This window comes from Brachyistius frenatus, unplaced genomic scaffold, assembly GCF_029030835.1.
Source record: "Brachyistius frenatus isolate BFR_SWC_R1_liver_20210118 unplaced genomic scaffold, ASM2903083v1 Contig_20, whole genome shotgun sequence".
Lineage (NCBI taxonomy): Eukaryota > Metazoa > Chordata > Actinopteri > Embiotocidae > Brachyistius > Brachyistius frenatus.
Window position 1 is genome coordinate 991,904 of NW_027210619.1, and position 25,615 is coordinate 1,017,518.

General features: G+C 40.1%; 3 protein-coding genes across 4 annotated transcripts; 1 reads left to right on the forward strand and 2 right to left on the reverse strand.

Moving 5' to 3' along the window:
* Positions 1-45: 45 nt before the first annotated feature.
* Positions 46-4,160, forward strand: LOC138619324 (CD27 antigen-like). The gene is made up of 7 exons (XM_069695672.1): positions 46-146; positions 481-619; positions 703-828; positions 3,168-3,314; positions 3,604-3,648; positions 3,753-3,857; positions 4,036-4,160. The coding sequence occupies exons 2-7, from the start codon at positions 481-483 to the stop codon at positions 4,158-4,160; spliced, it is 687 nt and encodes a 228-aa protein (XP_069551773.1). The 5' UTR covers positions 46-146.
* LOC138619323 (uncharacterized) lies at positions 3,110-10,677 on the reverse strand. Its single transcript, XM_069695671.1, has 11 exons — positions 10,211-10,677; positions 9,983-10,052; positions 9,778-9,829; positions 9,384-9,494; positions 9,053-9,196; positions 7,658-7,751; positions 7,030-7,082; positions 5,836-5,952; positions 5,680-5,702; positions 5,487-5,592; positions 3,110-5,300 (listed from the first exon to the last, which is right to left on the reverse strand). The coding sequence occupies exons 2-11, from the start codon at positions 10,049-10,051 to the stop codon at positions 5,032-5,034; spliced, it is 1,038 nt and encodes a 345-aa protein (XP_069551772.1). The 5' UTR covers position 10,052; positions 10,211-10,677; the 3' UTR covers positions 3,110-5,031.
* Positions 10,678-10,770: 93 nt separating this feature from the next.
* On the reverse strand, positions 10,771-25,537 carry iffo1b (intermediate filament family orphan 1b). Of its 2 annotated transcripts, none has more exons than XM_069695667.1 (9): positions 23,143-25,537; positions 19,883-19,943; positions 18,360-18,455; positions 17,803-17,943; positions 17,506-17,690; positions 17,258-17,384; positions 15,726-15,815; positions 15,101-15,231; positions 10,771-14,022 (listed from the first exon to the last, which is right to left on the reverse strand). In XM_069695667.1, the coding sequence occupies exons 1-9, from the start codon at positions 24,132-24,134 to the stop codon at positions 14,016-14,018; spliced, it is 1,830 nt and encodes a 609-aa protein (XP_069551768.1). In that variant the 5' UTR covers positions 24,135-25,537; the 3' UTR covers positions 10,771-14,015. The 2 variants fall into 2 exon arrangements, with proteins under 2 accessions (XP_069551768.1, XP_069551767.1); XM_069695666.1 differs by having other exon boundaries at positions 10,771-14,103; positions 23,143-25,535.
* Between the last annotated feature and the right edge of the window lie 78 nt (positions 25,538-25,615).

A 25,615-nucleotide genomic window follows, 5' to 3' on the forward strand; every position in this document is an offset into this window, starting at 1 on the left:
GAAAGCACAGGGCAGAGACGCAAAACGTTCAACTTGCAGAATGAGTCACTGACACTTTATGAATAATCAGCTACACTTCTGGTCCCCTTTTCAGTCTCACACTCAGAGGGTCCCTGGTTACATCTCGTCTTACCATCTCCTCCACGGTAAGTAAAAACTATTGCTGTAAGTCAGGTCTTTGAAAAAAGTGTCTCATCATGTTGAATAATATTAAATTTATAAATGAATGTTCCTATAATCTGCTAGCAGTACAGTGTAAAGTTGTAAAGTGATTTCCTTCATCAGCCTACTATAAAAATACAACAGTACAGACTTCTGTCATTTTCATGTTGTTTCATTCGGTGTCTGGCCGACATCAGAAAATTGCTGACCAAATAAATAATTTTTGTCCTCCTCGTCCTCCTCCTTCTCCTCCTCCTCCTCTCTCTGCTCATCCTCCTCCTCCTCCTCTTCTTCTTCCTCTTGTTTTCTACTTCCCAGATGAAGACACTTTGTTATTTGGCTTTTTCTTTACTGTGCAGTCTGTCTTTGTTCTCTGGGCTTTCCATACAGTGCAATAAGACACAGTATGCCTGGCCGATCGAGAGCCCCCGCTTCTGCTGTAACATGTGCCCACCAGGTACAGTGACTTCATCTTCACAGTTTTAATAGCTTTGAAGCCAACAGTGTTGTAACTGACTATTGCAATTGCCTGTATTCTAGGCCAATATATGATTCATCGGTCGGCGGTAATCTGTGATATTAATTGTGGCCTCTGCCGGGATGACCACTACATTCATACCTACAACTTGGATATGGGCTGCAAACGTTGTGAGAAATGCAATAAACGTGAGTAACTTCAAAGCTTTTGTCTTGAGGTTGGGGTGTGTCTAAGATCTGAAATGTGTGGAAAAACTTGGGTTTAGACTATTGTTAGACCAACAAGAGAAACAGTCTCAGCAGCAGCATGATTTTGTACAATATTTTACAGTGACACAGAATTTATATCATGCTTAACAGATGCCTAGCTCATAGAGGAGATTTGAACCCTCCTTTATCAATTTTCTCCAGTATACCTCACGTCACTTATCCGAACACAATAAATTACTGTCAGTCTTTACATCAGAAATATGTAAATATGGTTATGAGAGTGTATCAGTTATCAAATATGTAGATAGAAGATGTGGACTGGTTTGGATTTGAAGACATGAGTATGAATAATTAAACTTTACTGTAAACATCATTTGTAATTTTAGTACCGATTCCTGTGAAACATCTATGTGTGTGTGTGTGTGTGTGTGTGTGTGTGTGTGTGTGTGTGTGTGTGTGTGTGTGTGTGTGTGTGTGTGTGTGTGTGTGTGTGTGTGTGTGTGTGTGTGTGTGTGTGTGAGCTCTGACTCTCTTGAGTGTGATGTGTGAGTGAGTTGTCATCTCTGTTGTCCTGACTGCTAAATTTGACCAAAACCTTATAGAAGACAGGCTGTTGTTACTCAACTATGTCTGTGCTTCATGAGTTCAGAAAAGTTTGCCCAAAGACAACCTGAGGCCACATATGTGTGGGGGGTTTCCCATTTTGTCTATCATGGGGGGGATACAGTCAGACAGAGAGGAGGGGAGGGGAAGGGGGTCTGTTAAACCCTGCGTGAGCCAGCTCAGGGTTAGTTTAATGGGTCGGGCAACTGCAATGGGACTTCATGTTTTCACAACAGTATAAGTATCACAGCCCACTGTTGCAGGAGGAGTCTGAAAAAGTAGACCATCTTTATGTCAGTGGAAAAAAAGAAAAACACTGAAAGGTGGTAAACATCGGAAAGAGCAGTAGAGACAAATGTCAGGTCTCTGTACTGTTACAGGTTAGCAAAACAGCCTGTTATGCTTATTTTTAAATGTCACTGCGGAAAACATTAAAAAAAAAAAAAAAAAAAAAAAAAAAAGAGAGACCAAGTTTGTGATTTTCAGTTTGAGTTTTGGGTACATAAGTACCTTAGCAGAATGGGACTTTAATGTGTGGACCAAGAAACTTTCTTTACATTTCAGAACTACAGCGTTTGCATATTTCAATCTCATTTTACGGTACAACTAACATTAATAATCTGACAGTACAAACAGAATTGAAGGATGTTTTCATGACATATATCGTATATTTAGAATCTGAGGGGAGGAAGGTGGGTGTTCAACATATCAAAAGGGGCTTTATGTCAATTAACGTTAACGGAAATGAATTCCGGTGGAAATGATTCCGCCTACGTAAAAACGTCCCACACTGTTCTTGCAATACAACAGTATAAAAAATGTTATGTTACTTTCACCGGGGTGTTAATGATTTGCAAGGATTCAGGTGCGCAAGAATTGCACGAGGCACAATTCCGTAAAATGTTGAAATGTTTATAGATTATTAAATAGCATTTCTCCATTTGCTTTCATTTTCTATGATAATCCAATGTATACATCTTAGAATAGAATTGAAACACTTCTAAAGTTATTATTTGTTATATATTATAATAGATTTTTGTGGCACAGCAGAGTGAAGTACTGAATGGATAGCAACCTGTTCAAACACCCTCTGACTCCCGCTGAAGCAGCGTAGCAATAAGACCCACTAAATATTAAAAATGTGTCTGAGGTTCTAATTAAAGGTCGCATGTTATAATAATTCAGATTTACAATGTCTTTTTTTAATTTATAAAGCAGATATAGGTGCAAATAAAACACAGGAAAAGTGTAAAATAGGGGACTTTTAAGTTACTATAGAGACTCTCCATTTGAACTTAACATCCCATCCTTAACTGTGACCCTAAATTACATAAAAGGATCACCAGTTATGATTTTCACTGTCATAGTTTTACAAACAGTTTTGTTTTGTCATGAGTATTGCTCTGTGTAAGTCATACAAGTAGTTTTCTGTTTGCTAATTTGTGACATCAGATTGAAACGTGCACACTAACACGTTCTGTAAGAAAGAAATTGTTTCATCTAAGTGAAAAACTGTCTCTCCAAACAGTGATAAAATAACCCTTGTGTGACTTAAAACCAGAATCTTTACCTGCCATGCCCAGTTTGAGTCACACTTTCTAAATATGTCATATATGTAAAACACTTTGTCACACAAACACACTCAGAATAATGATACTTTTTCTGTCTACACTTTGTCTTTTAATGATAAATAAATTATGTTGTTTTTTTCCCAGCAAACATGGAGCGCAAGTTCAATTGTAGCTCCACTCATGACACCGTGTGCAAATGTAAACCTGGGTACAGATGTGAAGACCACACCTGCACAGTGTGTGTAGTAGTGAAACCAGCCAGCAAATCCACCTTCCCTCCATCCACTACTGGTAAGATGCACATCGGCTGAGTCAGCTGCAAAATTACATTCATCGGTAAACTCTCTGCATGTTCTGACATCAGTTAGCAGCTGTTTGTTTCCTCTGCAGTAACCATGGAGAAGGTCACACACACACACAGAAAGGGAAATGAATTCATTATAAATCGTGTTATAAGATAATAAATCCAAACCGCCTGATCCTGATCAGAGTTAGCTTCCTGTAACTCATCTGAACCATTTCGACTGAACTATTGAAGCTGCACTGTGCTGATGAATTTGTTTTAATCTTTTCCCTCCAGCCTCGACACTCACTACACTCTGGGTTCCCCATAAACCAATCACAGGTAGAGTAAGCTCATGGTTTTATGCTACCAAGATGATTGAACGCCAGTGGGTGTTGATGTAACTTCTGAAAAACTAAAAATGTCTCCGTCACACATCGTTACAGATACGGTGGGGTTCCTGGTGATAACTGCCCTCCTGTGTGCAGGGATTGCACTACTTGTTGTGACAAGAATCAAACCATTTCTGCGCTGGATCAGGTCCAATCAATGTTAGTAGTTTGTTAATATGAAGCAAATAATCCTGCAACAACATACAGGAAGTACTTATTGTCCTTTTATTATAAGCAAAGAACCACTGTTTTTTTTTGTATTACATAATGTGATTATTACCTTGTATATCAATCTAATCCCTAAACCCTTCCTCTCCTCTCCTCTATTGCTGCTCAGGCTACTTTTCAGCTGAAAAATCTGCACCACCAAGTCTATACGCAGAGGATGAAGATGTCTCCAAGCCAGTCCAGGAAGTATGTGGCAAATGCGACCAACCTATTGAAGTATGTGTTAAAGACTAGAGCCTGAATGTGGATGAGCAAGAACTTGACATTTAGTGGCACAAAAGAGATGCAAAACATGTCATCTTTGGACATTTATGAAAAAGTGGCACTGAACAGCACTCTGGTTGTTGTTAACAAATGGAACCACAGAAGAAGAAGAAGAAGAAGAAGAAGAATGCTGTTTCCTGAGAGGATAGATGACCAATTGACATTTGGGACGTTAGGATGATGAAAGTGTAAAAAACACAAAGAGTATGACCTTGGAAGAACCTGGAAGTATAGAGAGCAACACTGTGGCAGTTATGCATGAGCAAGGAACTGTGCAGGACGTTGCTAAAAAGGGGGTATGTACTATGGTACAGAGTTAAAGATATTTCACATCTTTACATTTCTATCTATATCTGTATGTACAGTGTTTATATATAGGTGTATATGTTACTAAACTGTATATTTACAAATTAAAAACTGCACTTTTGCAGTCAGATCATGAATATAACATGTACATGTTGTCTCATAATTTACATTTCTTAGTTTTCTTTATTCAAAATAAACTTTGAATTTGCTAAAAATGCCTAAGATTTATGCAAAACTATTTTCAGGTCTAACACTTAAGACAGAGTTTGCAGAACTTATTCAGAAGAATTTATAAGATTTATTAAATAATAACTTACAAAGAAGATCAACTTCCAGCTGTTCTTCACAGAAATATTACGCTTCTGTTTGCAGCGAGTTTTTCCAAACGGAAAATAATGTCGCCGCATTGAGCTGTAATCCCCTCACAGTTTGCCAGAGGAAGATGAATCTGCTCCACACTTATCTGTGGTTTCACAGTTTTATAATTCCTGAATGTGTTTCAGCCAAACAAATCGTTTTGGACTTTTACGGTTCATCATAGAGCCTCCTCCTTCGACACGTGGCAGTCCTTCCCCTGCTCTTGGGAGGGGAAGAAAATGCTGTCAATCCCTCCGTGCTTCTCCTCCTCAGAGAGGTGAATACTGTGAGGGGACGTCGGATGAAACACAGGACAGCTCCTCTCGTCTTCTTTGCTGCTCATTTTCTCAGCTGTCTTCCCGCCTTCAACCGTTGACCCAACCTGGCCCGTGAACTGACTGAGCAAGCTGAAGATGACCGTTCCCTGGTTGTGGACGTGGACTGGACCTACAGAGAAGAACACAAACAAAGAAAAGCACGCAAACGGATGTTTTAAAGTGACCCAGAGAGATGCAATAATTATAGTTTACAGGATGGGACGACCAAGTACAACTCAGACTCATAACAGTAACACAGCTGCATTTTCTTTATGACCCGACAAGTATGAAAAGTCTTAATTTTACTCAGCAGTACCTAGACTGGCTGCTGACTGGGAAGACGGCTGTTGCTTTGCACTGAATGAGTCTCGGGGGATCTGATGAGTTGACTCCTCGGACACGTGAGAAGTAGCTTGTCCTTCCTAAACAGGAACGTGACCATCAGTTTGTAACAAACAAAGGAAAACTAATGCAATGTATGTAAACACACAAGTCTGTTAGATACGTACCTCGTAACACAGCTTTGCAATAACTGAAAAACAGTAGATTAAGAAATGAGAAACAGAAACTTGGTTTCTTCACACAGTTCATCAGTCATGACTCAACATGTACACGATCTACAGATCTACAAAACTCATGATCACAGTAATTTCTACAATTCTTACTTTGCCTGAAACACATTTCATCTCCAGTTCCCCGGACACAGAACAGGATCATGAGGGCCAGAAGTCCAATGGCAATCATTGGACCCAAAATGGCTGCCAGCTGGCTGCTGGTCTCCTCTTTAAAAAAAATGAAACCAGATTACTTTCCAAAGACTATTTTTTTTTTCCATCTTCCCAAAGGACAGCCTTCCAGAGGCACTGTGACTTGTCAACTCTGTTCAGGCCCTCTTTTTCTGCTTTTCTTGGTACTACCATGGAGCCCACTTGCATTCAGAAAAGTGAAACATGGTGTGAGATTTCCTTCTTTCACCACCGTTCGAACTATTGCTCTTTTGAATACGGGGTCAATTCTCCCCTTGTGGTCACGTTTATGGACCTAAAGTTGTTCTTAATTGTTTTTAAATGTCCTTTTCTTTTACCTTATGTTTTGATGCTTTTAATGGTTTTATGTGAAGCACTTTGAATTGCCTTGCTGTTGAAATGCGCTATACAAATAAACATGCCTTGCCTTGCCTTGCCTAAAGCTCACTCATAACATCATTATAAAGCAGCTGGAAACGCAGGACCATCAAGCTGCTTTGAGATGGTCTTTCAGCCTTAAGTCTGGCATTTTGGCTGTCACCATCTTGGTTTTGTTGCGTCAGAAGTTACTGTATTTGGAGGAGCCGAGAGGAGTGAGGGTTGGATGTGACTGAGAAACCGCGGACACTACGTCCCCGCACATATACTGAAAACCTAACTCCACCTCAGGCATGTCAATCAAACAGACCCGCCTCCATATCTAACTAATTATGGAATTATTTTGAGAAGAACCACCAAAACACTGATCAAATAGAATGAATTTAGTTAATGGCATCATAATGACTTGTGAAAAAATGTTTTTGTACTTTTTATTTCAGAAGTTGACACTTTTTAAATGGGAGTCTATTGGAGCCCTTTTTGGTACTGTACGTTAAGGTACTTCTGCATTGGCTTCCCTTTTCAGATTTATCTCCCGGCCATGATTAATGTCTGTACCAAATTTAACTGCAATTCATCCAAAGGCAACATACCAAATAGCTTTAGCCTGGACATAAGGTGGTGGACCTACTGAATGAGTTGTGCTGACAGTGATTTCAATTCTTTTCTAACATCTAACCAACTGAAAATATTGAATACTCCCCACACACAACTTTTCTCCACATAAACACTCACCTGGTTTATGATGTGTGCTGTTATCTGCCGTAAGGACTGGCTGAGGGCCGCACCTGTGTAAAATAAGTTTGAAGTGTTAAACATCTTAAGTATCTCAAATATATAACCCCATGAACACGAGCAGCCTGCAACATCTGTAATGTATGTACCAAATTCTGAAATAATTCTAATCTAAAACACTAACTTTGAAGAGAATTTGTAACATTTATTAATCTCAGCGAGGTATTTAAAGCTTCAGTGTGTGGGATATATCGAGATCTATTAGCAGAAATGGAATATAATACTTGTGAATATGTTATCATCAAAGTATAACCATCTGAAACAAAGAATCGTTCTGTTTTGTTACCTTAGAATGAGCCTTTTATATTTACATAGGAAGAGGGTCCTCTTCCGAGGAGCCCACCATATTACACTGCAATGTTTCTACAGTAGCCCAGAAGGGACAAACCAAACACTGGCTCTAGAGACGGACTTTTGCAAGTTTTTCAGTGATGTTAGATTCTTTTACACACTTGAAAGGGGAGGGTAAAGTATGGGGTAATCTACAACCTCACTGCTAGATGCTATTGAATCCTACACGCACTGCTCCATTCAGTATTAACTGCAATCAAGCAAATCCATTACTCACTCAGGAAATCTGCAGAGTTTGGGAGAAATGCTGCTATGTCCTGAGGAAGCTGAGGATGTTGTCTGTTTACCTTTGCCCGAGATCACCGCTGCTCCTTTTAGAGAACAAAAATGTTGCAGGATTGTTTAAGACTTAAGAGGACAAATACACATCAAACAAAATCTCACTTAAAATTTACAATTTTACATTTTTCTTCTTGAATTTCAATAAAAATATTACAGGCTTTATGGTAAAAGTTAGATATGTGTGACGCCTCATGGTGACCATGAACTGCAATGTCTCTGCTCAGGGACCTTGTTGCAGGTCATTTCCTATTTTATCTCTTCCCTTATTTCCTCTCATTATGCTGCTATCTGGCAATAAAACCACAAAATACCCTACCACAAGGAAACTCTTCTGTTAACCTGCATGAACTGAATTTTTTTTAGCCACTTGAAGCTGTAGAAACAAGTTGTGAAGACAAGATTGACATGTCATTGTGTTTAAAGTTGGTGAACTTGTTAAAAAACAAAAAACATTTGCTCATGTATGCATCAACAGAAATTAAGCAACATTATCATTTATTTGGAGAATGTTTCTGGAGTGAATTGTTTTCTCTTTATGCTCTATCAGCTGCTGAAGGAAATATCGAACTCTTTAGCTGCTAAACTCTCCATTGTATTTATCACATGTCTACTACTAATTGGTGCTGGGCAAGTAGAGCACAACCACTTTTTTTTTAAAGAGCTGTCAAAAATGGCAATAAACAATGACCTGAAAATCACTATGTATGTCTGTGCAGTTATGGTGATAATTGTCTGCAGGTTCATTACATTGTCACATTTTCACTTCATCATTTGACACGTTATCATAAAAATATGTTAACAGCAAAGTACCAGCTTTTCCTCTTTAAAAAAAAAACAGTCTAATTTCAGCTTTAATTTAATGCATATCTAACATTTTTAGAAAGGGTAAATGTTTTAGAATATTCTCAACCCGCATAAGTAGTAGTATTTATTTATTTTCTAAACATAATTTTTCAGTATTTCATAGCTCTCTGGTCAGGACCTATTAACAAAATGTGTTCTTTTGATACTTGAGTACATTTTACTGCTAATACTTGCTGGTGTTTACCTTAGGACTTCAGGATTCAGTTTTATTTATATAGTGCCAAATCCCAAAACAAGTTATTTCAGGGCAGTTAACATTGAAAGATCCTTACAACAGAACTTTACAATAAAATTTGTACTAATATCTCACCTGTGAACAACCATGAGGTAGCTGTTGACATTAGTTCTGGTTACTTTTGGACAGTCTGTCTTAACTTCACAAGCCTACATTTTGTTTTTCATGAGGCCCCCTGCTGGTTTACACACGTCTAATCTGACAGAGATCAAAGTTCTTCTCAGCATTTACCAGTTGTGATTGTGACCTGGATCTTGACACACTCCTTGCAGTTCTCTGTATATCGGACCTTCTCGACACATGTGAAACCAGCCTCACAGGTACACTTCACATCGGACGTACTGCTGCAGTTCTGCACCACTTTCAAGTGAAACTCTTAAACAGACAAAAACACAGATGATTTGGGGAATTTTAGTCGCAGCAGGTCACTTCGAGAAATGTAAATTCATATTGATAGATTTTCTGTTTGTCATAGAAACCCAAAGATCACTTTTGTCATCACAACCCTGACATAGATGGATGGAACTGTTAACGGTAGGAATGACTCAGCTTTTTTTTTTACCTGATCTGCAGTCTCCATAGCAAAGAAGGCAGCTGTCTTCGCAGTTCTGCCGAGTTGTGTAGTGTCCAGCAGGACAGGGTTCGCACTCTGTACAAGACTTCTGATACTCACCTGACAAAAGAGAAAGAACCAAATGAGAGCAACCGGATGACAGCGAGAGCTAAGACTTCCTGCAAGCCCACAGTCTAACTAATAAAGGATGTGGTGAGCAGCATGTCACTTTTCAACAAGACAGATACAAGAACAGATAGAGCAATAGACACCGTGGGATTTCCAGTACTTATTCACTGTTGATTCATTTAATTATAAAAGAAACAGCTAAATGAAGAACAGACAGTTAAAAAACAGTTGAAGACATAACGGAAGCTCACAGCAGATATCACGCTTTTCTTACCTGCAGAGCACGATTTACACGTTCTGTCTCCCATTGTGCAGAGCATCAACGTCTGTTAACATAGACATTGAGTATGCATAAACCAAAGGTCCAGAACAATTAATTATGCATGTCGTGCTCATTCATGTGACCTATTTTTCATACTTGACACATTCAGTGAATCAGACGATAAGTCAGATGGATAAACTGAGGAAGACATTTTTACCGTGGGAGAGTTTAGAACCAACTGTGCAGATAACATCAAGACAGCCACAAAGTATTTCACAAATCCCATTCTACAGAAAAAAAAAAAATTAAACAAATATTCAAACAAATGACAGATATAAAATTGTTGTCTACAAACACTTTGAAAAGCAGGTCAAGTTCTGTAAATACTGATACGCTAACACAAATTGTATCACATAGTAACAAAACAAAACAAAATGATTCTTACCTTCAGTCTGATGCTTCTTTTGTTCAGCTCGTTTGTAAACTTCCTCAAGGTGTGCCTCTCGCTCTCTCGCTCTCTCTCGCTCTGTCTTCTCGCTCATTCTACCCATCCTGTCACGGTTTCTTACCTGCGTATAATTTCCTGTCTTCCCGTCTCCCCCGCGTATTGAGGCTTTCTACCAGTGTGTTCACACGTTCAGCTCTCCGCATCAAAGCCTTATCACTTTCCGCGTAAACTGTAAAACCTGACGAAGAATGAAGAGAAAGAGTGAACTGTTCTCTGTACAGCTAACGTATGTAAACAACATGACGGAGGAGATATTTTTAACAGGGTTAGGTTTTTTTTTTCTTTTTTGAGAGTCCTGTTTTTTTCCTTTACATATTAAAGTACTTTTTTAGAGATGCTACTCCTGCATTATATAAATATACATTTTCACTGTGGTGAAACCCAAAAATTCAAATAAACCCCACATGTCCTGTCAGATTTGCATGAACAAACCTTTTAACTTTAAGGGGACAGAAAAGGCTGAATGTGACATGTTTAGCAAATAATAATCAGGCATGTTGTTGCTCAGTTGCATCTTTTATTCATTCAGTCTCTCTCAACACATTACATACTGAAACTCTGCAGTGAAGCTTTTTAGCCACAATTAATTTGTCTTGATGTTTAAAGCTGCAAAGTCACACGTTTAGACTTCTTGATCACTACTAAGAACTATCAATTAATCCCCATGTGACACAAATTTAGATCAAATATTTTGAGGTAAGGTTTTCTCTTGTGTGAAATATTGTTTTATCTTAAACTGCCATAATTTCCATTGAAAAGCGAAATAGAGCATTCAGATCGTTGTGTCTTGATTCAAAGCTTTCTGCGATTTTTTTTTTTCAGGTGTGTGACCACAGACAGTCTTATTTTGTCTTTAAACATAAGCATATCTTCAAAGCTATATTTCCTTTACACATATAATATCAAAGCCATCGTACAGTCATTTCGCTAAAGCATTTGCATTTCAGCAGTTAATTTTTCTGACCGAGTTATTTTTAAAATGACTTCACTTGGCAACCACATACACTCAAAGAAAGAGTGCCAATGGAAAAAAAAAACTCAATTATCATTGATTTACAGTTTTTTAGGTGATCAGTTCAGTCTCAAATGTCACTGATTAACATTTATCTGCTTTATCAAATTGGACTTGTTCTGTTTCATTCTTTCTCATGCTGTGCATCTGCTGCAGTAAAAGTCCTTTTAAAAAACACTCACTATACAGACATAACACCCAGAAACATACACACTGGCACATGCATACATAGAGACTCACTCAGTGCGTAAAAGTAAAACGACACAAAAATAAATCGTGTTCAATGTCTGACATTTCCGACGTCCTCCATCTGTATTCAAACTGCAGGGAATCGCTCAGCTCTTTCCACACATGCATGACTTGAAATCCTCCTGTCCCACTTAATGAAATGAAAGCACCGAAGTGTGTCGAAGAAAAAAAAGGTTCAACTACACCGCAGAAACTACAGCCAGGACTACAATTAGAAACAGTGTCTGATAATAGAGCAGTGATGTGTGTGTAGGGAGGGGGCGTTCCCCTGTCAGCAGTGTGTTTTCCTGGAGCAGTGTGTTAAAGTTTGTGGTTAAATGTGCCCAGGAAAACAGAACTAAAGTAAAAATGAGGTATGTGTTTATATGTTCACCTGCAACATGTGAAAGATGAGGAAACATGACTAGAAGAAATACAGTAGTCTTATTTCCAACTTTTTTGTTTAACAGTAATAGTGCTTTTGTATTGTACAGTTTTGCTTTGCTCTTCCTGTCTATGTGCAAACTTTTTACAGGCTCAAAAATAGGTTTAGTTATATACATCAAGCACCTTGGTGAAACAGCTTTGGCAGCTATTTCTTCTTTTTTTTTTTTTTTCCTGTTGATTGAAAATCTGACCATTGTATTTTGGCACTCAATGGCATTTTGTTTGTCGGCTATCCTTAATTCTGCTCATCCATGCAGCTCTGCTCAAACACCCGACTCACTCTAATCTATAATAAGCATTACTGCTGAAAATGTATCTGATTATTGACAGATCCTACACGACATCACGGTGTCAGTGAACTTTTCCTACGGTTTTCAACGCTAACTCTGGACAAGCTTCAAGAGGGTGCAGAAACTATTTATATATTTTAACTGCACCAAACAGAGGCTATCGCTAAATTTAAAACTGAAAGCCAACATGCTTCCCACTGACACTGCTGTCATCTGTTGATCAGTTGTCCCCTTGGTTAAAACAAAACAGTCTTATGCAGCTGCGATGTTCATTGCTTTCCAGATGTTTTGTTTTCGCCTTGAAAATGTTGGAAGTTAGCTTTTTGGTGCTCCAAACTTCCCTAAAAATGCATTATCAAGTTATTTTGCAAATTTATTTTTTACAATTCCTTGGGCAAAGTGGTGTGGTTGGTTTTACATCAACATGCAACTTACAACAATGTTGCAAGTAATTTTTGCAACTGCACTGGAAACATGAACTGCTCCATCCATTACCTTGTGGGGTATCTAGATTTGTGAGGTCACGCAAGAATTCAATCTTATCTGCCTTCATGTGCGGTTCGAACCAATCAGCGTCCCATGAGGACCCACAGGGAGCTACGGCCATGGTTCAGGTGTGACAACAGCGACAAGAAACTGTTTGTTCGAGAAAAGCACAGATCTGATTGATTGAAGTTAACCTGTGATAGACAAAGGGTTCATCCAATCACCAGTATTTTTTTTTTTTTTTTTTTTGAAACTATCCACCTTTTTCAAAACAATTTCCAAGGACGACCTGTCCGGCACGGCAGGTTAATTTATGTCCATGAAATGACTCCAACTTTGACGGTTTCCTGGAGGTAACTCACAGCTTATGCATAACTAAATGGGATGAAAACCTTCTTTTTACCGTTTTCAATATTGTACCCAACAATATTGGCCAGAGGGATGAGGCATGTTTGTAGTCAAAACACTTAACTCAGTCACTCCAGTTTTTCTAATTTTTTTTCACTGTATGTTCTGCTAATAAAAGTACATGTGTTATGATGTATTTATGACTTAAGGTTCGCCTGCCTGTGATTTTATTCTTTCCTATACGGATACAAAGCAAACTGTGAATGCAACTGCAAGGCAGTAAAATGCTGAATCATTATATCTCTTTACACTTAAATGTGAAGATTCATTATGTCCAAACTCACCAATAAAACTTATAAAGGATACATTAACTCCTGGAAAACCAGCGTTACAACTACCCTGATCCCTGTTTTTGTTTATTTATGGTGAAAGGACTGTAAATTTGTGAGAAGTGGATTTTGTAAATTTCCAGTGACAGATTATATCATATTATTTGTATTATTATTGTCATTACTACTTTTATAGAGTCTGTTGATGTGTTTAGAGTGGTGAAGTCATGCTATGCTTTAATGCAGCCTCACTGCATTACAAGGACACAGTCCGTTTGTATAGTCAGTTTAGGATCTTCAATCTCCTGAATCTTCGCAGTGTAATTCACTACAAAATTCACTGTTGCTGTTACTGCAGTCTAAAACAAGATGGCAAACGATGGTCGCGTCTTGATTGACAGGTCTAAGTGGTCAAAGTCTTTTCAGACTGATTTGAGTGGACAACACAATGATCAATGATATGACTCAGTAAATAAATATGTTTACATCTAAACATGGTGTTGCCATAGTTACAGATGTGTATTGCGTTGGTGTGGTACTGTCCCTGGATGCAGCGGAGGTCACGTGGCCACCGCTTCCGTTAATACCAGAGTGGGAAGGTGTCAAGATCTGGAAGAAGGTGGAGAAGATGAAGACTTGTCGTTTTCTCTCGAGTCACTCTCCTCAGAAGATGCAGGTGCTGCAGGGTTACTGAGAGACACAGAAACTGACTCTTCATGTGTTACTCCTCATTTATTTGTCATATTCTTAAATTTTTGTTTTGTTTTTTATAATTTTCTAGAAAGGCAATAATAATATATTGTAACTTGGCTAAATGGATGACTAATTATTCAAAAATATTTAAATCTGTACAAATTTAAGAGAAATCGAAACGGTGTCAAATCGATATATTTTCACTGAATTCTTTGAATCAAATAGTCTTTTATTCAGAGCACTGAAGGTGCAAAAATATAAAATATGTCTACAAGCAAGGAATTTAACAAGAATAACGTTTTAAAGCTGGAGTGGAGGACTTTTACATATATCATTTTACATTTAAGCCCTCACCAAACAAGTTCATACAATGCTGATTAAACCTGTCACTGTCAGATAAATCTCTTTGTTTCTCAGTATACGGAGTTTGTAAATCTGGTGTCTGGTGTGACATTCCCGCACTGGCCAGATGAATGCATACTGAGCATGCACTGTGGGCGCACGTGCACCAAAGACTAAGGCCGACCAACCCGGCTAACTTTAAATAAAAAATATAAAACACAGTTCAATTAAAAAATACAATGATCAAAATACAGAAAAACCCATTTGTAATGACACAATGTCATAAAAGTTGATTACATTAATGAACACTTATTATAGCTGCTTACAACAACACATTATAGTGTCATACACCATTTATTAAAAGTTCCTCCAGTTTTTGTAAATGCTACAAATATAAATGCTCTATATACTCAAACTAAAGGATCTGTAGAAAAGTTGTTAACAAAAGAAAGAAATGAACATATTAATAATAGCAGATAAATGATAAAAGCTGTAAGCCAGTGTGTGTGTGTGTGTGTGTGTGTGTGTGTGTGTGTGTGTGTGTGTGTGTGTGTGTGTGTGTGTGTGTGTGTGTGTGTGTGTGTGTGTGTGTGTGTGTGTGTGTGTGTGTGTGTGTGTGTGTGTGTGTGTGTGTGCGTGTGTGTGTGTGTACCTGTCTCCACTCTGTGTGATGAGCCTCCTGCAGGTCTCCATCTGAACATCCAGGCCTCTCTTCATCGAGCACATCTCCATGTACTCGTGCAGGTGTCGGTTCATGTCGCTCTTGGCTGTAGCCAGTTCCAGCTGGTGTCAGCAAACATATTCAAAAAGTTAAAATCAAATCCGTGAAATCAAACACACGTTTACTCCGGCATGTGTGTTTACTATCTGCAGGATAAATTAGTGATGCTCGGCTTTAAATAATAGTTTCGAGAGAGGTTTGTTTACACGCGTGAGAGATTAAAAGAAAATATACAGTTTAATGCACTTTAACAACAGAAGAACAGGAACAAATGCATCAGAGCTTTGGTTTAGAAAGTCACTAAGGCAGGATGTTGCACCATTGAAAAAAAAAAAAAAAATTAATCAACCAAAAAGAGACCGACTGTATTTCACTCAATGCTTAATGCAAGCAACAGATCATTGCACACGACCCATGTGTATGCAAGACATACATAAAACACAAAGACATGGGAATAAACAAACAATGTAGAAATGAAAAAAGAAATGGCAACATATATGAACTGAGATATTATTGAACAAATCTAAAACTTAAAAATACAGAGCAAGTGTCTGACCTCAATCTGGTCAATGGTCTCTTGGTACTCCTTCTCTCTGGACTTGAAGAGACATTCTGTGTCATTAATCACCTTTTCCAGACAGTCCTCCTGGTAGAGAAGAGAGGCATTTTGAGTACACATATGGAAATACATGGGATGAAATGTAGTGACACTTGGCAGTAAACATAATCTGTGCTCATGTGCATATCATCAGACATTCAGACTCTAACTCAGACACAGAACTATCAAAGCAAAGCTGGCTTAATGCCCCCATCAGCTCGGATTTCACCGAGTAATGCAGCTCCTGCCTTCAAAGGGACAACAGACTGTTCAAATACCACACAGCTGGTGAATGAAAACAAATACCTACATGGATTTCTTGGAAACAAACACACTGCACACCAACACAGGCTGGATCTGTGTGTATGCCTGTGGGCAGTGTTTTGTCCTGAAATAGCCCCATCGCAGTCAAGCACTGAAGGTCAGTGAACTGGACTGAGAGAGGCTCTATCGACCAAAATATCAACCTGCTGCTCTGCATTAACACCACCCGTGACATCAGGACTTTAAAAGGTTCCTTGAAATCTGAACCAATGATAGACACATCTGTCAGACACAGCCGTCGGAAGTCAGGATGTCACATGAAAAAATGGACAGCATCTGATGACTCATGAACTGTCCTTTCTCAAGGTCCTTTGACTAGTGAAAGAAACAATGAAAAAAAAAAAACAGGTTTTATAATGGGTTATGAAAACAGATAGTAAGTATCATGAAAATCAAGCAGACACGGTGTGTGTATATCTATGTGTATCTTTTTTGTGTTAATGTGAATGAGAAAATCAGAATTAATTCTCAACATATTCAAATCCGGATAAGTCTTTCAAAATTTGGATTTTGAGTCAAAGGAAGAAGTGTAAATGTCGTCTCGCATAATTAGATCTATCGCCACCAGTGAAAACAGTAGCAACGGTAGCGGAAGTGGAGGAGAAGACAATGGCAGGTTTATACCAACATTCTACATCCAGTGATGTGAATGAGATCAAATTGCAAACATAATTGTAGTTTTTATGAGGCCACCGTACGTCAGGAGAAATTCATGTAATCCAACACATCCTCTGTCAACCACACAAGCTGTAGTTTATGTTCATATCTGTCCAGACTCATTTAATATATGTAGTGAAGACTTTTTAAGGAATCCCAAATGTTGCTTGGCTAATAGAGCTAGTTAACAATAGGCAATGCGTCAAATATAGATGTTGCTGTAGAGAAGCGACAAATTCTAAGATCTAAGATATCACGTTCCCAAGAACGGGACAGACAGACAGACATACATAGATTATATATTAATGTACGTACAGACAGACAACCTGAAAACATAATGCCTGTGTCTATGGCTATCACTAACACCGAGGTACGAAAATGTCCACAGATCTGAATCAGCATTACAAGTTTGACGTATTAGCTCGTACAACATGTTGCAGGACTGTTGGGAGTCATATTGCACTACATTGTGTAGGTGTTGCCTCCTCCTACTCTTCCTCACAGCCTACCTCTCCTGGTGGGTGGGTCGGATCTGGAGGCAGAGTGCATCCTGGGAAGTCCTCCCAAAGAAGCAGTGTCTCTTCAGTCTCCTCCCAAGCCAGACTGTCACAGTCATCCTCAAACTCACATTCACGCCTAAAATGAAAACATAAATGCGCGCACACACACACACACACGCACACACACACACACAATTAGTGCCGGGGTGAAGAACACTTTCATTATTGTCATCACATTTCAAAGTCAGAGCACTCACAGTTGGTTCAGCATCCTCTGCATCTCCTCATTGATCTGATTGGCCGACGAGCCACAATGCTCCTCGTCTTTAACCATGCCACCGTCGCTTTCAGAGGTGCTGACTGGTTCGTCACACTCACTCCCGTTAAAAGACAGAGGAGTTTGTTTACGCCGGCAATTTAGCGATGATTGGTTGTTGGGAACCTGCAGCAACATTTGCGGGATCGGGCTTAGGACATCACACTAACGCAATCAATATACAAGAAGTTTACTTGGTGAACACATAAAAGAACCAGAGATGAGACAGCCCTGGTACCTGGTACATTTGGATGACATCTTCACAGTTCCTCTGTTGGGCCACATCACACAGACGAGCGGTGATGTCGATCCGACGGCAGATGTCCATGTCCACCTTCATGGCTTTCTCCTGGATTTTACTGTCCAACTCTGACAAATTCTACAAAGGGTGGAGGCAGAAACAGTGAAATCTTGCTAGAAAAATCTACTAATCAGTCTGATAACGTATGATGATGGTACCACTTTCTGATACAGCTACCTAAAGATAGAGAAAAAGAGATGCTAGCTAGCCTAGCTAGCAACAAAGTCAAGCGCCATTTTGGAAGAGAAAGCTTCATCAATGGCTTATTACTGATCGATAAAGCATTAGTAAATAGTACACTGACTGACCCTTTGTTTGACATGTAAGTAATAACTGGCTCACTAAACAGTGGTACCAAAACTGTTGCACAATGTTCCCTGAGAGAAATGCATGCTGCAGTGCATCCATTGCGATGCAGAGGGAGAGCTGGTTCCTGCTAACAGCTACAAGTATGTGTGATTAGTATTCGATTGTATGAGCTCTACAGTTCTCACATTGCTCATGAGGCCTTTGAAGAGAACCAGCTCTGCCTTCAGCTGCTGAACTCTGAGCGCCAGCTCGTCCTGACAGCCTTCACTCTCATGCAGGTCCTGCACATACAGAAGAAGCCATTAAGAACACACATGTACAGGTAAGCATCAGTGAAAACATACAAACACACGTGCAGACATGTCCTGTCACAGTTCTGTCTTTACTGCAAATTACAGGTTGCATTATGAAAGCAGAGGTCATCAACCAAATAAAAGCCTTTGTCTGCGAAGTGTACAGAGACGTTGCCAAACCTGAATGCATTATCTAATCTGAGGCGCTCTCAATGTGTGTGACGGCATGGTAACTCTCTTTTCTCCCTGCTGACTTATTCATACGTGCTACAATACTGGTCAGGACCTTTCAAGTCTCAAGTGGTGTTTTGCAGTTTGTGGTCTCCAGTTGAGGTGGTGCTGCCAGCTAAAAATCGGGTCAGGCACAGATTCCCAGCAATGGTGCTTGTGCACAGAGACACATACATACGGGAAACCAACACTGAGCTTATAAAACTACAGCAGCAGGAAGCACAAATATGGCAATCTCTTTGGTGCTCAGTGACAGGATAGGGGCTTATGCCACAACTTCACCAACCACCAAGGTGCACAGAGAAGAGACAAGAATCTACAATGGTCCAACAACACTTGTAGTATATAGAACAACTTTAATGTGATTTGGCTTGTGTCCTTCAAGGTCAACATGGAACACATTATAAAAACACATGGAACAAACCATACTAAGTGGGGTTTTTTAAGTGTGTTTCATGTTGACCCTGATGAAGACCGCCAGCCGAAACGCGTTGGTGAAACATTAAAGTTGTGCTAAATGTTGGGTGACAGGGAAAAGAGAAAACCAGTCACAAGAGTAAAACAAGGTTGGTATGAGTCAGGACTTGAATTAATGTAGCAGTGAAACAGGCAGCAAAAAAGGAACATTATCAGTGCCAGCAAAGAATGAGAGCTCCCTGCTCACCGTGTTCATCAAATGGCTGCACTGTAATCTCATTAAACAACTAATCTTTCCCACTTTTATCAGTTTCATTAAAATATTTAACCACTAACACTCGTGTTGTTTTAGACAGGCCAGCTGAGCCTTTTCTGAACTATCACAGCCAGTAAGTGATTTGTCTTATTTTTAAGTGAAGACTAAAAAAAACACCTTCATTTCATACTGCATTGGATCAACTATGCTTTCAGTAGTTCAAAGGACCTTTCAGTTTAATTCATTTTCCTGGAGATAACTACTACTTGCCTAAATCTAAACTTACTCTAACCTTAAACCCAGTATTCACACTAACATGTAACCATTTTTGTTAAGGAGACTTGCTTTTGTCCCTATTCACAGATTTGTGTCCCCACAATGACACACACACACACACACACACACACACACACACACACACACACACACACACACACACACACACACACACACACACACACACACACACACACACACACACACACACACACACAGGGCTACACAATGTTACCTCTTGTAGGTCTGAAATCTTCTGCTGCAGATCCATCCTCATAGTGTACTCTTCTTCCCACCTAAGAGACAGCAGACGTGTAAGAATATAATCTTTCAGTCAGTGTCTTTATGTAGATAGAGATCAAACAGACAGACATGTCCTCCATTATTATATAGATACAGATATCCAATGTGTGCATCTTATGGACCAGGTTAGAAAGGCAGATATAAATGTTGCCATGCCTGATTTACTTCAGAGTGTTAAAAAAGGCTAGTCATCACAGCCAGATGTTTTCAATGTCCTGTTTTCCTCAGAACACATGACTCCGCTATCCCGGATTCACCAGAAAGCAGACACAGACTTGATGACTACATGCAGGGAGATGATGCAGCAGCGTTTGCAAAAGCTGCATTCACTGTGCGTCATGAATCAGTGAACAGCACACTGACTGCTGATGACAACTTGAGGGATACTGGGGACGTTTTCGTTTTTGTAAAAACAGCATAAAACAAAACAAAAACATGATAAATACTTAGTGGGACATTTCACATCTGAAAAATGTACTTGTCTGGTGGAAAACCTACATAATCACCACACTGTTTCTTAGTTACCTCAGATCACTGGTGTCCATATATCTGTAACAAACTGTATTAAATAAAATATTCCTGCCTGGCTGATTTAATGTGCTGCCTTTAATGGCATCTTCACACATAAAACATATGTAACTTGACACTTAACTCCAAAACTGCTGACTAAAATCACCAAATAAAACTGTAATCTTAAATCAATGCCATTTAAAACGAGAAGAATAACACAAAGGGTCGGATTTGTGTTTTAAATGCACAAGAATGGAAACTAGATTTCAGTCTGGCTGAGTGCCTGTGAATCAGACAATAACATACAAATTCAGTTTAGTTAAATTACATTAGGATACCATTCTGGAGATAAGTTGCATAAAACAGCCAGTTGTAAATGGCAAATGTGTGAGTGCGTGACCATTTCAGTGATCTGCTGATTGTCTGACTGATGATTTGCATTCTTCTATGATGCACCTCAGATGATTGGCCCATTAATCAAAACTTTAATACATTTAAAGCCTCAGCACAGATCCTGTATGTGATCTCAAGAGTCTGTGACTTCACACCACACATGCTCAGGTGGAATCGACTCACTGCAGTCCGTAGCCGCTCACAGAAATGCTGTTTGAAATGCAGAAAGCTGCGGCACATGCAGACCTCAAGGGAATACTAAGACACCGAGTCATGAAACAGGGGGTTATTGTTGTCGTAGGAGATGCTTGTTTGATCAGTAAGGTGAGAGCATGCAGAAAGTCGAGAAGTGCTTCCTCTTGCAAGCCTCCAGCCCCCCCCCCCCCCCCCCATCCAGCAGTCACAGCTTGCAGTGCATGCTGCATTGCAGATACAGTGTGGACGGGGGTGGGGGGGGGGACGCTGCGCAGTGGAACAGAGGACAGAGCATGAGAGAGGGAGAGCAAGTGTGTGGGGATTGTGTCAGGTTTACATGAGAAAGAGAACCTGAGATAGAGAGGGGAGAGTGAGGGGCAGAGACAGAGGGAGGGTAAAAGGGGAGAAATAAAAGTTGTCGTTTAACAAAAGCGGAATGGATAAAAGAGCTGAAGGAGGGTAAAAATTTAAAAATTTTAAAAAAGTTTAAAATGAAGCAGTATGCACCACAAGCTGCTTTTTAATTACCACCTATAGTTATAGTCCTTGAATAGACACGAAAATGTCTCAAGGGCAGTAACAAACATTAAATGGTGTAAAGAACTGACTACATGGGTAACGACCATGAATCTGAGCTTCACCTGGATAAACAGGTTTTTCATTGTCCTGAGGTAAACTGATACCTACATTAAGATCACGCAGGTTGAGGAAAAGTGAAGACCCTTTTCAGAAGACTCGGTAAAACCTGGTTCTTGCACTGTGCGGGACATGGCTTGTCACACACCTTGATTCACGTGTTGTGAAACAGAAGTGGCATCTTTCCGTACAAAAGGTCGGTAAATCAGGCCACTACGTACAAAGAGAGCATGTGTCTGATCTGTCTGACACTCTTGGGGTTGTTAGGGTCGTCCTCAGCCTCGTCCACAAAGAGCCCACTATCCTGTGGTCAGGATCTCCTCAGTGGAGAATGCATGGCTGCTCATTTGGACATAATGAGGGAATTCAATGATGACTGCACAGAGACTTGGGGCCAACTAGAGCTCAATTAGGACAGATAATCCACCAACTGTGACACATCCTTGAGATTCACAAAAGAATTTCACAGATTTGGGAATGTTTCCTCCACAAATTTAAGATATATTCCTCCGGAAAAGAGAGTTAGAATTCTGCCATTTCAGTGATTAAGTCATTTTCAACAAACACAAACAGCTTTATTCCTAAACTGGAGATTGTAGCATTCAGATTGAAACTGGTGACATCATCAAGAAGCAGCTACTAATGATTACATCTGCCATTCCCCCCACCCCCACATTACTCTGGTTTGTTGTTTTGCCTCTAAAATGTCAGAGTTAAACATGTCTAAATTTGATAGTGCTCGAGGTGAGGTCTTTAAATCCCAACTATTTGGTTGATTATCGTATGTGAGAAAGAACAACAGTGAATCCTTACATTTAAGAAGCTTTAAATGTTTGTCAAAAGATGCTTGTTTTTGCTTGTAAAAGACTTTTAAAAAATAGCTGCTAATTATTCAATGAATATTTAGTTGAGTTAAATGAAGGGCTTGAAGTTGTAAATCCGAAATGTCCTCATCCCACATGCTATGACGAGTTACTGTTCACATTGACCTCTCTGGACCGACTCCAGGCCTTGTCTCAATGACATCATTATTATCGTATGTATATTAGTATTCTCTGTAAATGAAACCACCCTTGGGTGAGTCAAACTCTATAGTGCTTCCTGAGAGAAAGGTTTTTTACCAGACACTGATCTTTACACAGCTCTGACCTTCATTCTACTTTTATATTTAGCTCCTGACGTGTTAATTTTTCCTGTGTATTTGTAGCAGCAGCACCTGCCTCTGTGGTCAGGCATGAAGTGAATGCAGGGTCAGGCAGGAGCGGATGGATGTAGTGCCTCTGTGCTGACTCTGCTCATGCTGGAGACAGCTGGTCTGCAGCTGCTTTACAGCTCTGCTCACTCCTCCAAAGCAGGGTATTACACACACTCAAGGAAACTATGAGGCATTCCCATGATGCATAGAAATGCCCCTGAAAGACTGTTAAAGGTGTAATAAAAGAGTTTTGTTCCATTTACCTGCGTTTATACTCATCTCTCTCCCTCTTCACTTTAGCCAGGACATTATACAGGGCTCTTATCTCGGGGGTGATGGTGTCAATCTGGACCCCAACTCCGTCTGGGTGCACCCAGGACACTCCGGGGCTGGTTAGACGCTCCGCACCGGGGCCAAACTTGCGGGTGTGGTTGTAGGACCAGATGGTGCCCGGGAGGAACCGTGGTGGAGGGTTGGTGGAGCTGCCTGGGCCTGCGCTGTTGTTGGGGGCCATTTTAAAGCCAGATGGGGACTCCACACAGGGGGAGGACTGACTGATGGTAATGGCAGGGTTACAAGTGTAATTAGTCTGGGTTGAACTCGAGTTTCCAGCAGTTGCAGGTAGAAGGGTTGTGGTGAGTGGTGGCGTGAAGAGAGTTGTAGGCCTCCTGGCTGAGTTGTTGGTGTTGTGGAAGGGAAGGGAGCCGGGCCTAAGCGGGATCGTTCCCACAAATCCGGTCTGCACACCAGCCTCCTGGGTGTGCGCCCTGCCCTCACAGCATCCACCTTGACAGCCCTTGTTGGAATCCAGCGCCTGTTGCAGCTGCTTCTCTAAGATCTTATTTCTGCGCTCTAATTCGTGCACTTTGGCCAAAAAGCATCTGAACCTCAGGTTGAGAGTTTTCAGGACGCTGATGTTGGATCCCAGGTCGTTTCTGAGGGCCATCGCTGCAGGAGGATGCGACACTGAGCGGTGCTGAAAGGGGCTGCTGTGGTTGTGGTGGAGGTAAGGTGAGGTCTGTGAGGGTGCGGTAAAGTCAGGCCCCGACTGATCAGGCCCCGGACCGGATTGCTCACCTAGCAGAAAGAACGCCGGGTCCGGTCCACCGAAAACGGCGTCGGGAAGGAGGCCCGAGGGAGAGTCCGGGTGTCCGGGAGCTTGGCTCTGCTGTGGATGCTGTTGGAGATGCGTGTTCGCCCCCAACAAAGGATTCATGCTATGGTATGGAAAACTAAAGCGCTGCAGATCTGGCATGAACACGGACGGGAATTGTCTTGCTAAAACAGAATATAATTAATGGATGAATTACGCGTAATAGCTAAACGTCCAAGTAAGCTGTCCGCGCAAACCGTCAGTATTTACCTGATTATGTCAGAGTTTCTAAATTTGAGTCTTATCCTTAAAGCCCAGAGGTCTTAACGTTGGCTGATGGATCACTGCTCTCTGACGGTCCGCAGAAAAAACATCCTAAAAAGCAATTCGAGATGGACGGCGAGGAGGGATACACAAGACTGGAGCTGCTCCTCGGTGAGATGTTCTGCAAATAAACGCAATGAAATGAAGAAAAAGACGCAGAGCATGAATGAATAACAAGTAAATCCAGGGTCACCGCGTCACTGAAGTTCTGGCAACAAGCTGTGACCGCAGGCAGGAGCAGGTGCTGCGGGATTGGGAGAGCCGTCTGCCGTAAATACGGGAGTAGAGGAGCATTAAGACGTTAACCGTTCGCTGTCTGTGGATTAGTATCTTATCTACCTTTGTTTTGTACAAGTAATTTCTTGGTTTGAGAGAAATTCTTAGCCAAAGATGTCTGATAATCACACAGAAAACTTAAAAATGCACATGAAGGTTTTATAAAACTGGACTGGCCCAGTGGCAGGATGAACCCTGAGGCCCACAAAACCCCACTTTCATTGTTTGTCAGATGGTTTGTGGTAATTTCAATTCAGGGGTGGAGGAAGTATTCAGATTCCCATTTTAAAGTTACAATACAGCAATGTAAAAATACTCCATTACAAGTAAAAGTCCAGCGTGACGAATCCTACTTAATAAAAAATACAGAAGTATTTGCAGCAAAATGCAGTTCAAGTTTTAAAGCTGCTGCAGGTGCAGCTGGTTTCAACTACTTTAGGCCTATATATCTAGTTTATATACATGGACAGCAGATAAATCTGGGGGGTCATCAGATGATTACAAGGAGGTGAAAGAAGAAAAAACAAAGCTGTTTTCTGTAATCTTTGACCTTTGGTGAGATATTGGATGATTTGAACATTTATTGAAATTAAACCATGTGAGAAGTTTAGAGGTTAAAAGCGCTATTGACAACAACTCAGACATCTGAAATGTGACCCTGACTGCATACTGCTTTTTGTGAGACGTAAGAGGATGAAAAGGTTGGAAACCACCGCTTTAATCTCAATATGTTGTACTTTGAAAGCCTGTTATATCATGTATTGGGTCAAATCTCCATCAATAAAGTAACTAAAGCTGTAAAATAAATGTAGGCTAATAGAAAAGTATAACATTTAACTCTAAAATGTGAAGTGGAAGTATAAAGTAACAGACTAAAATGGTGAATTGTTGATTTGAAAGTAGATTGCCACACACGAGGTCAATAATTTTCTAATATTAGTGGTGTAAAGTAACCAAGTACATTTACTCAATTATTGTACTATCTATCTATCTATCTATCTATCTATCTATCTATCTATCTATCTATCTATCTATCTATCTAT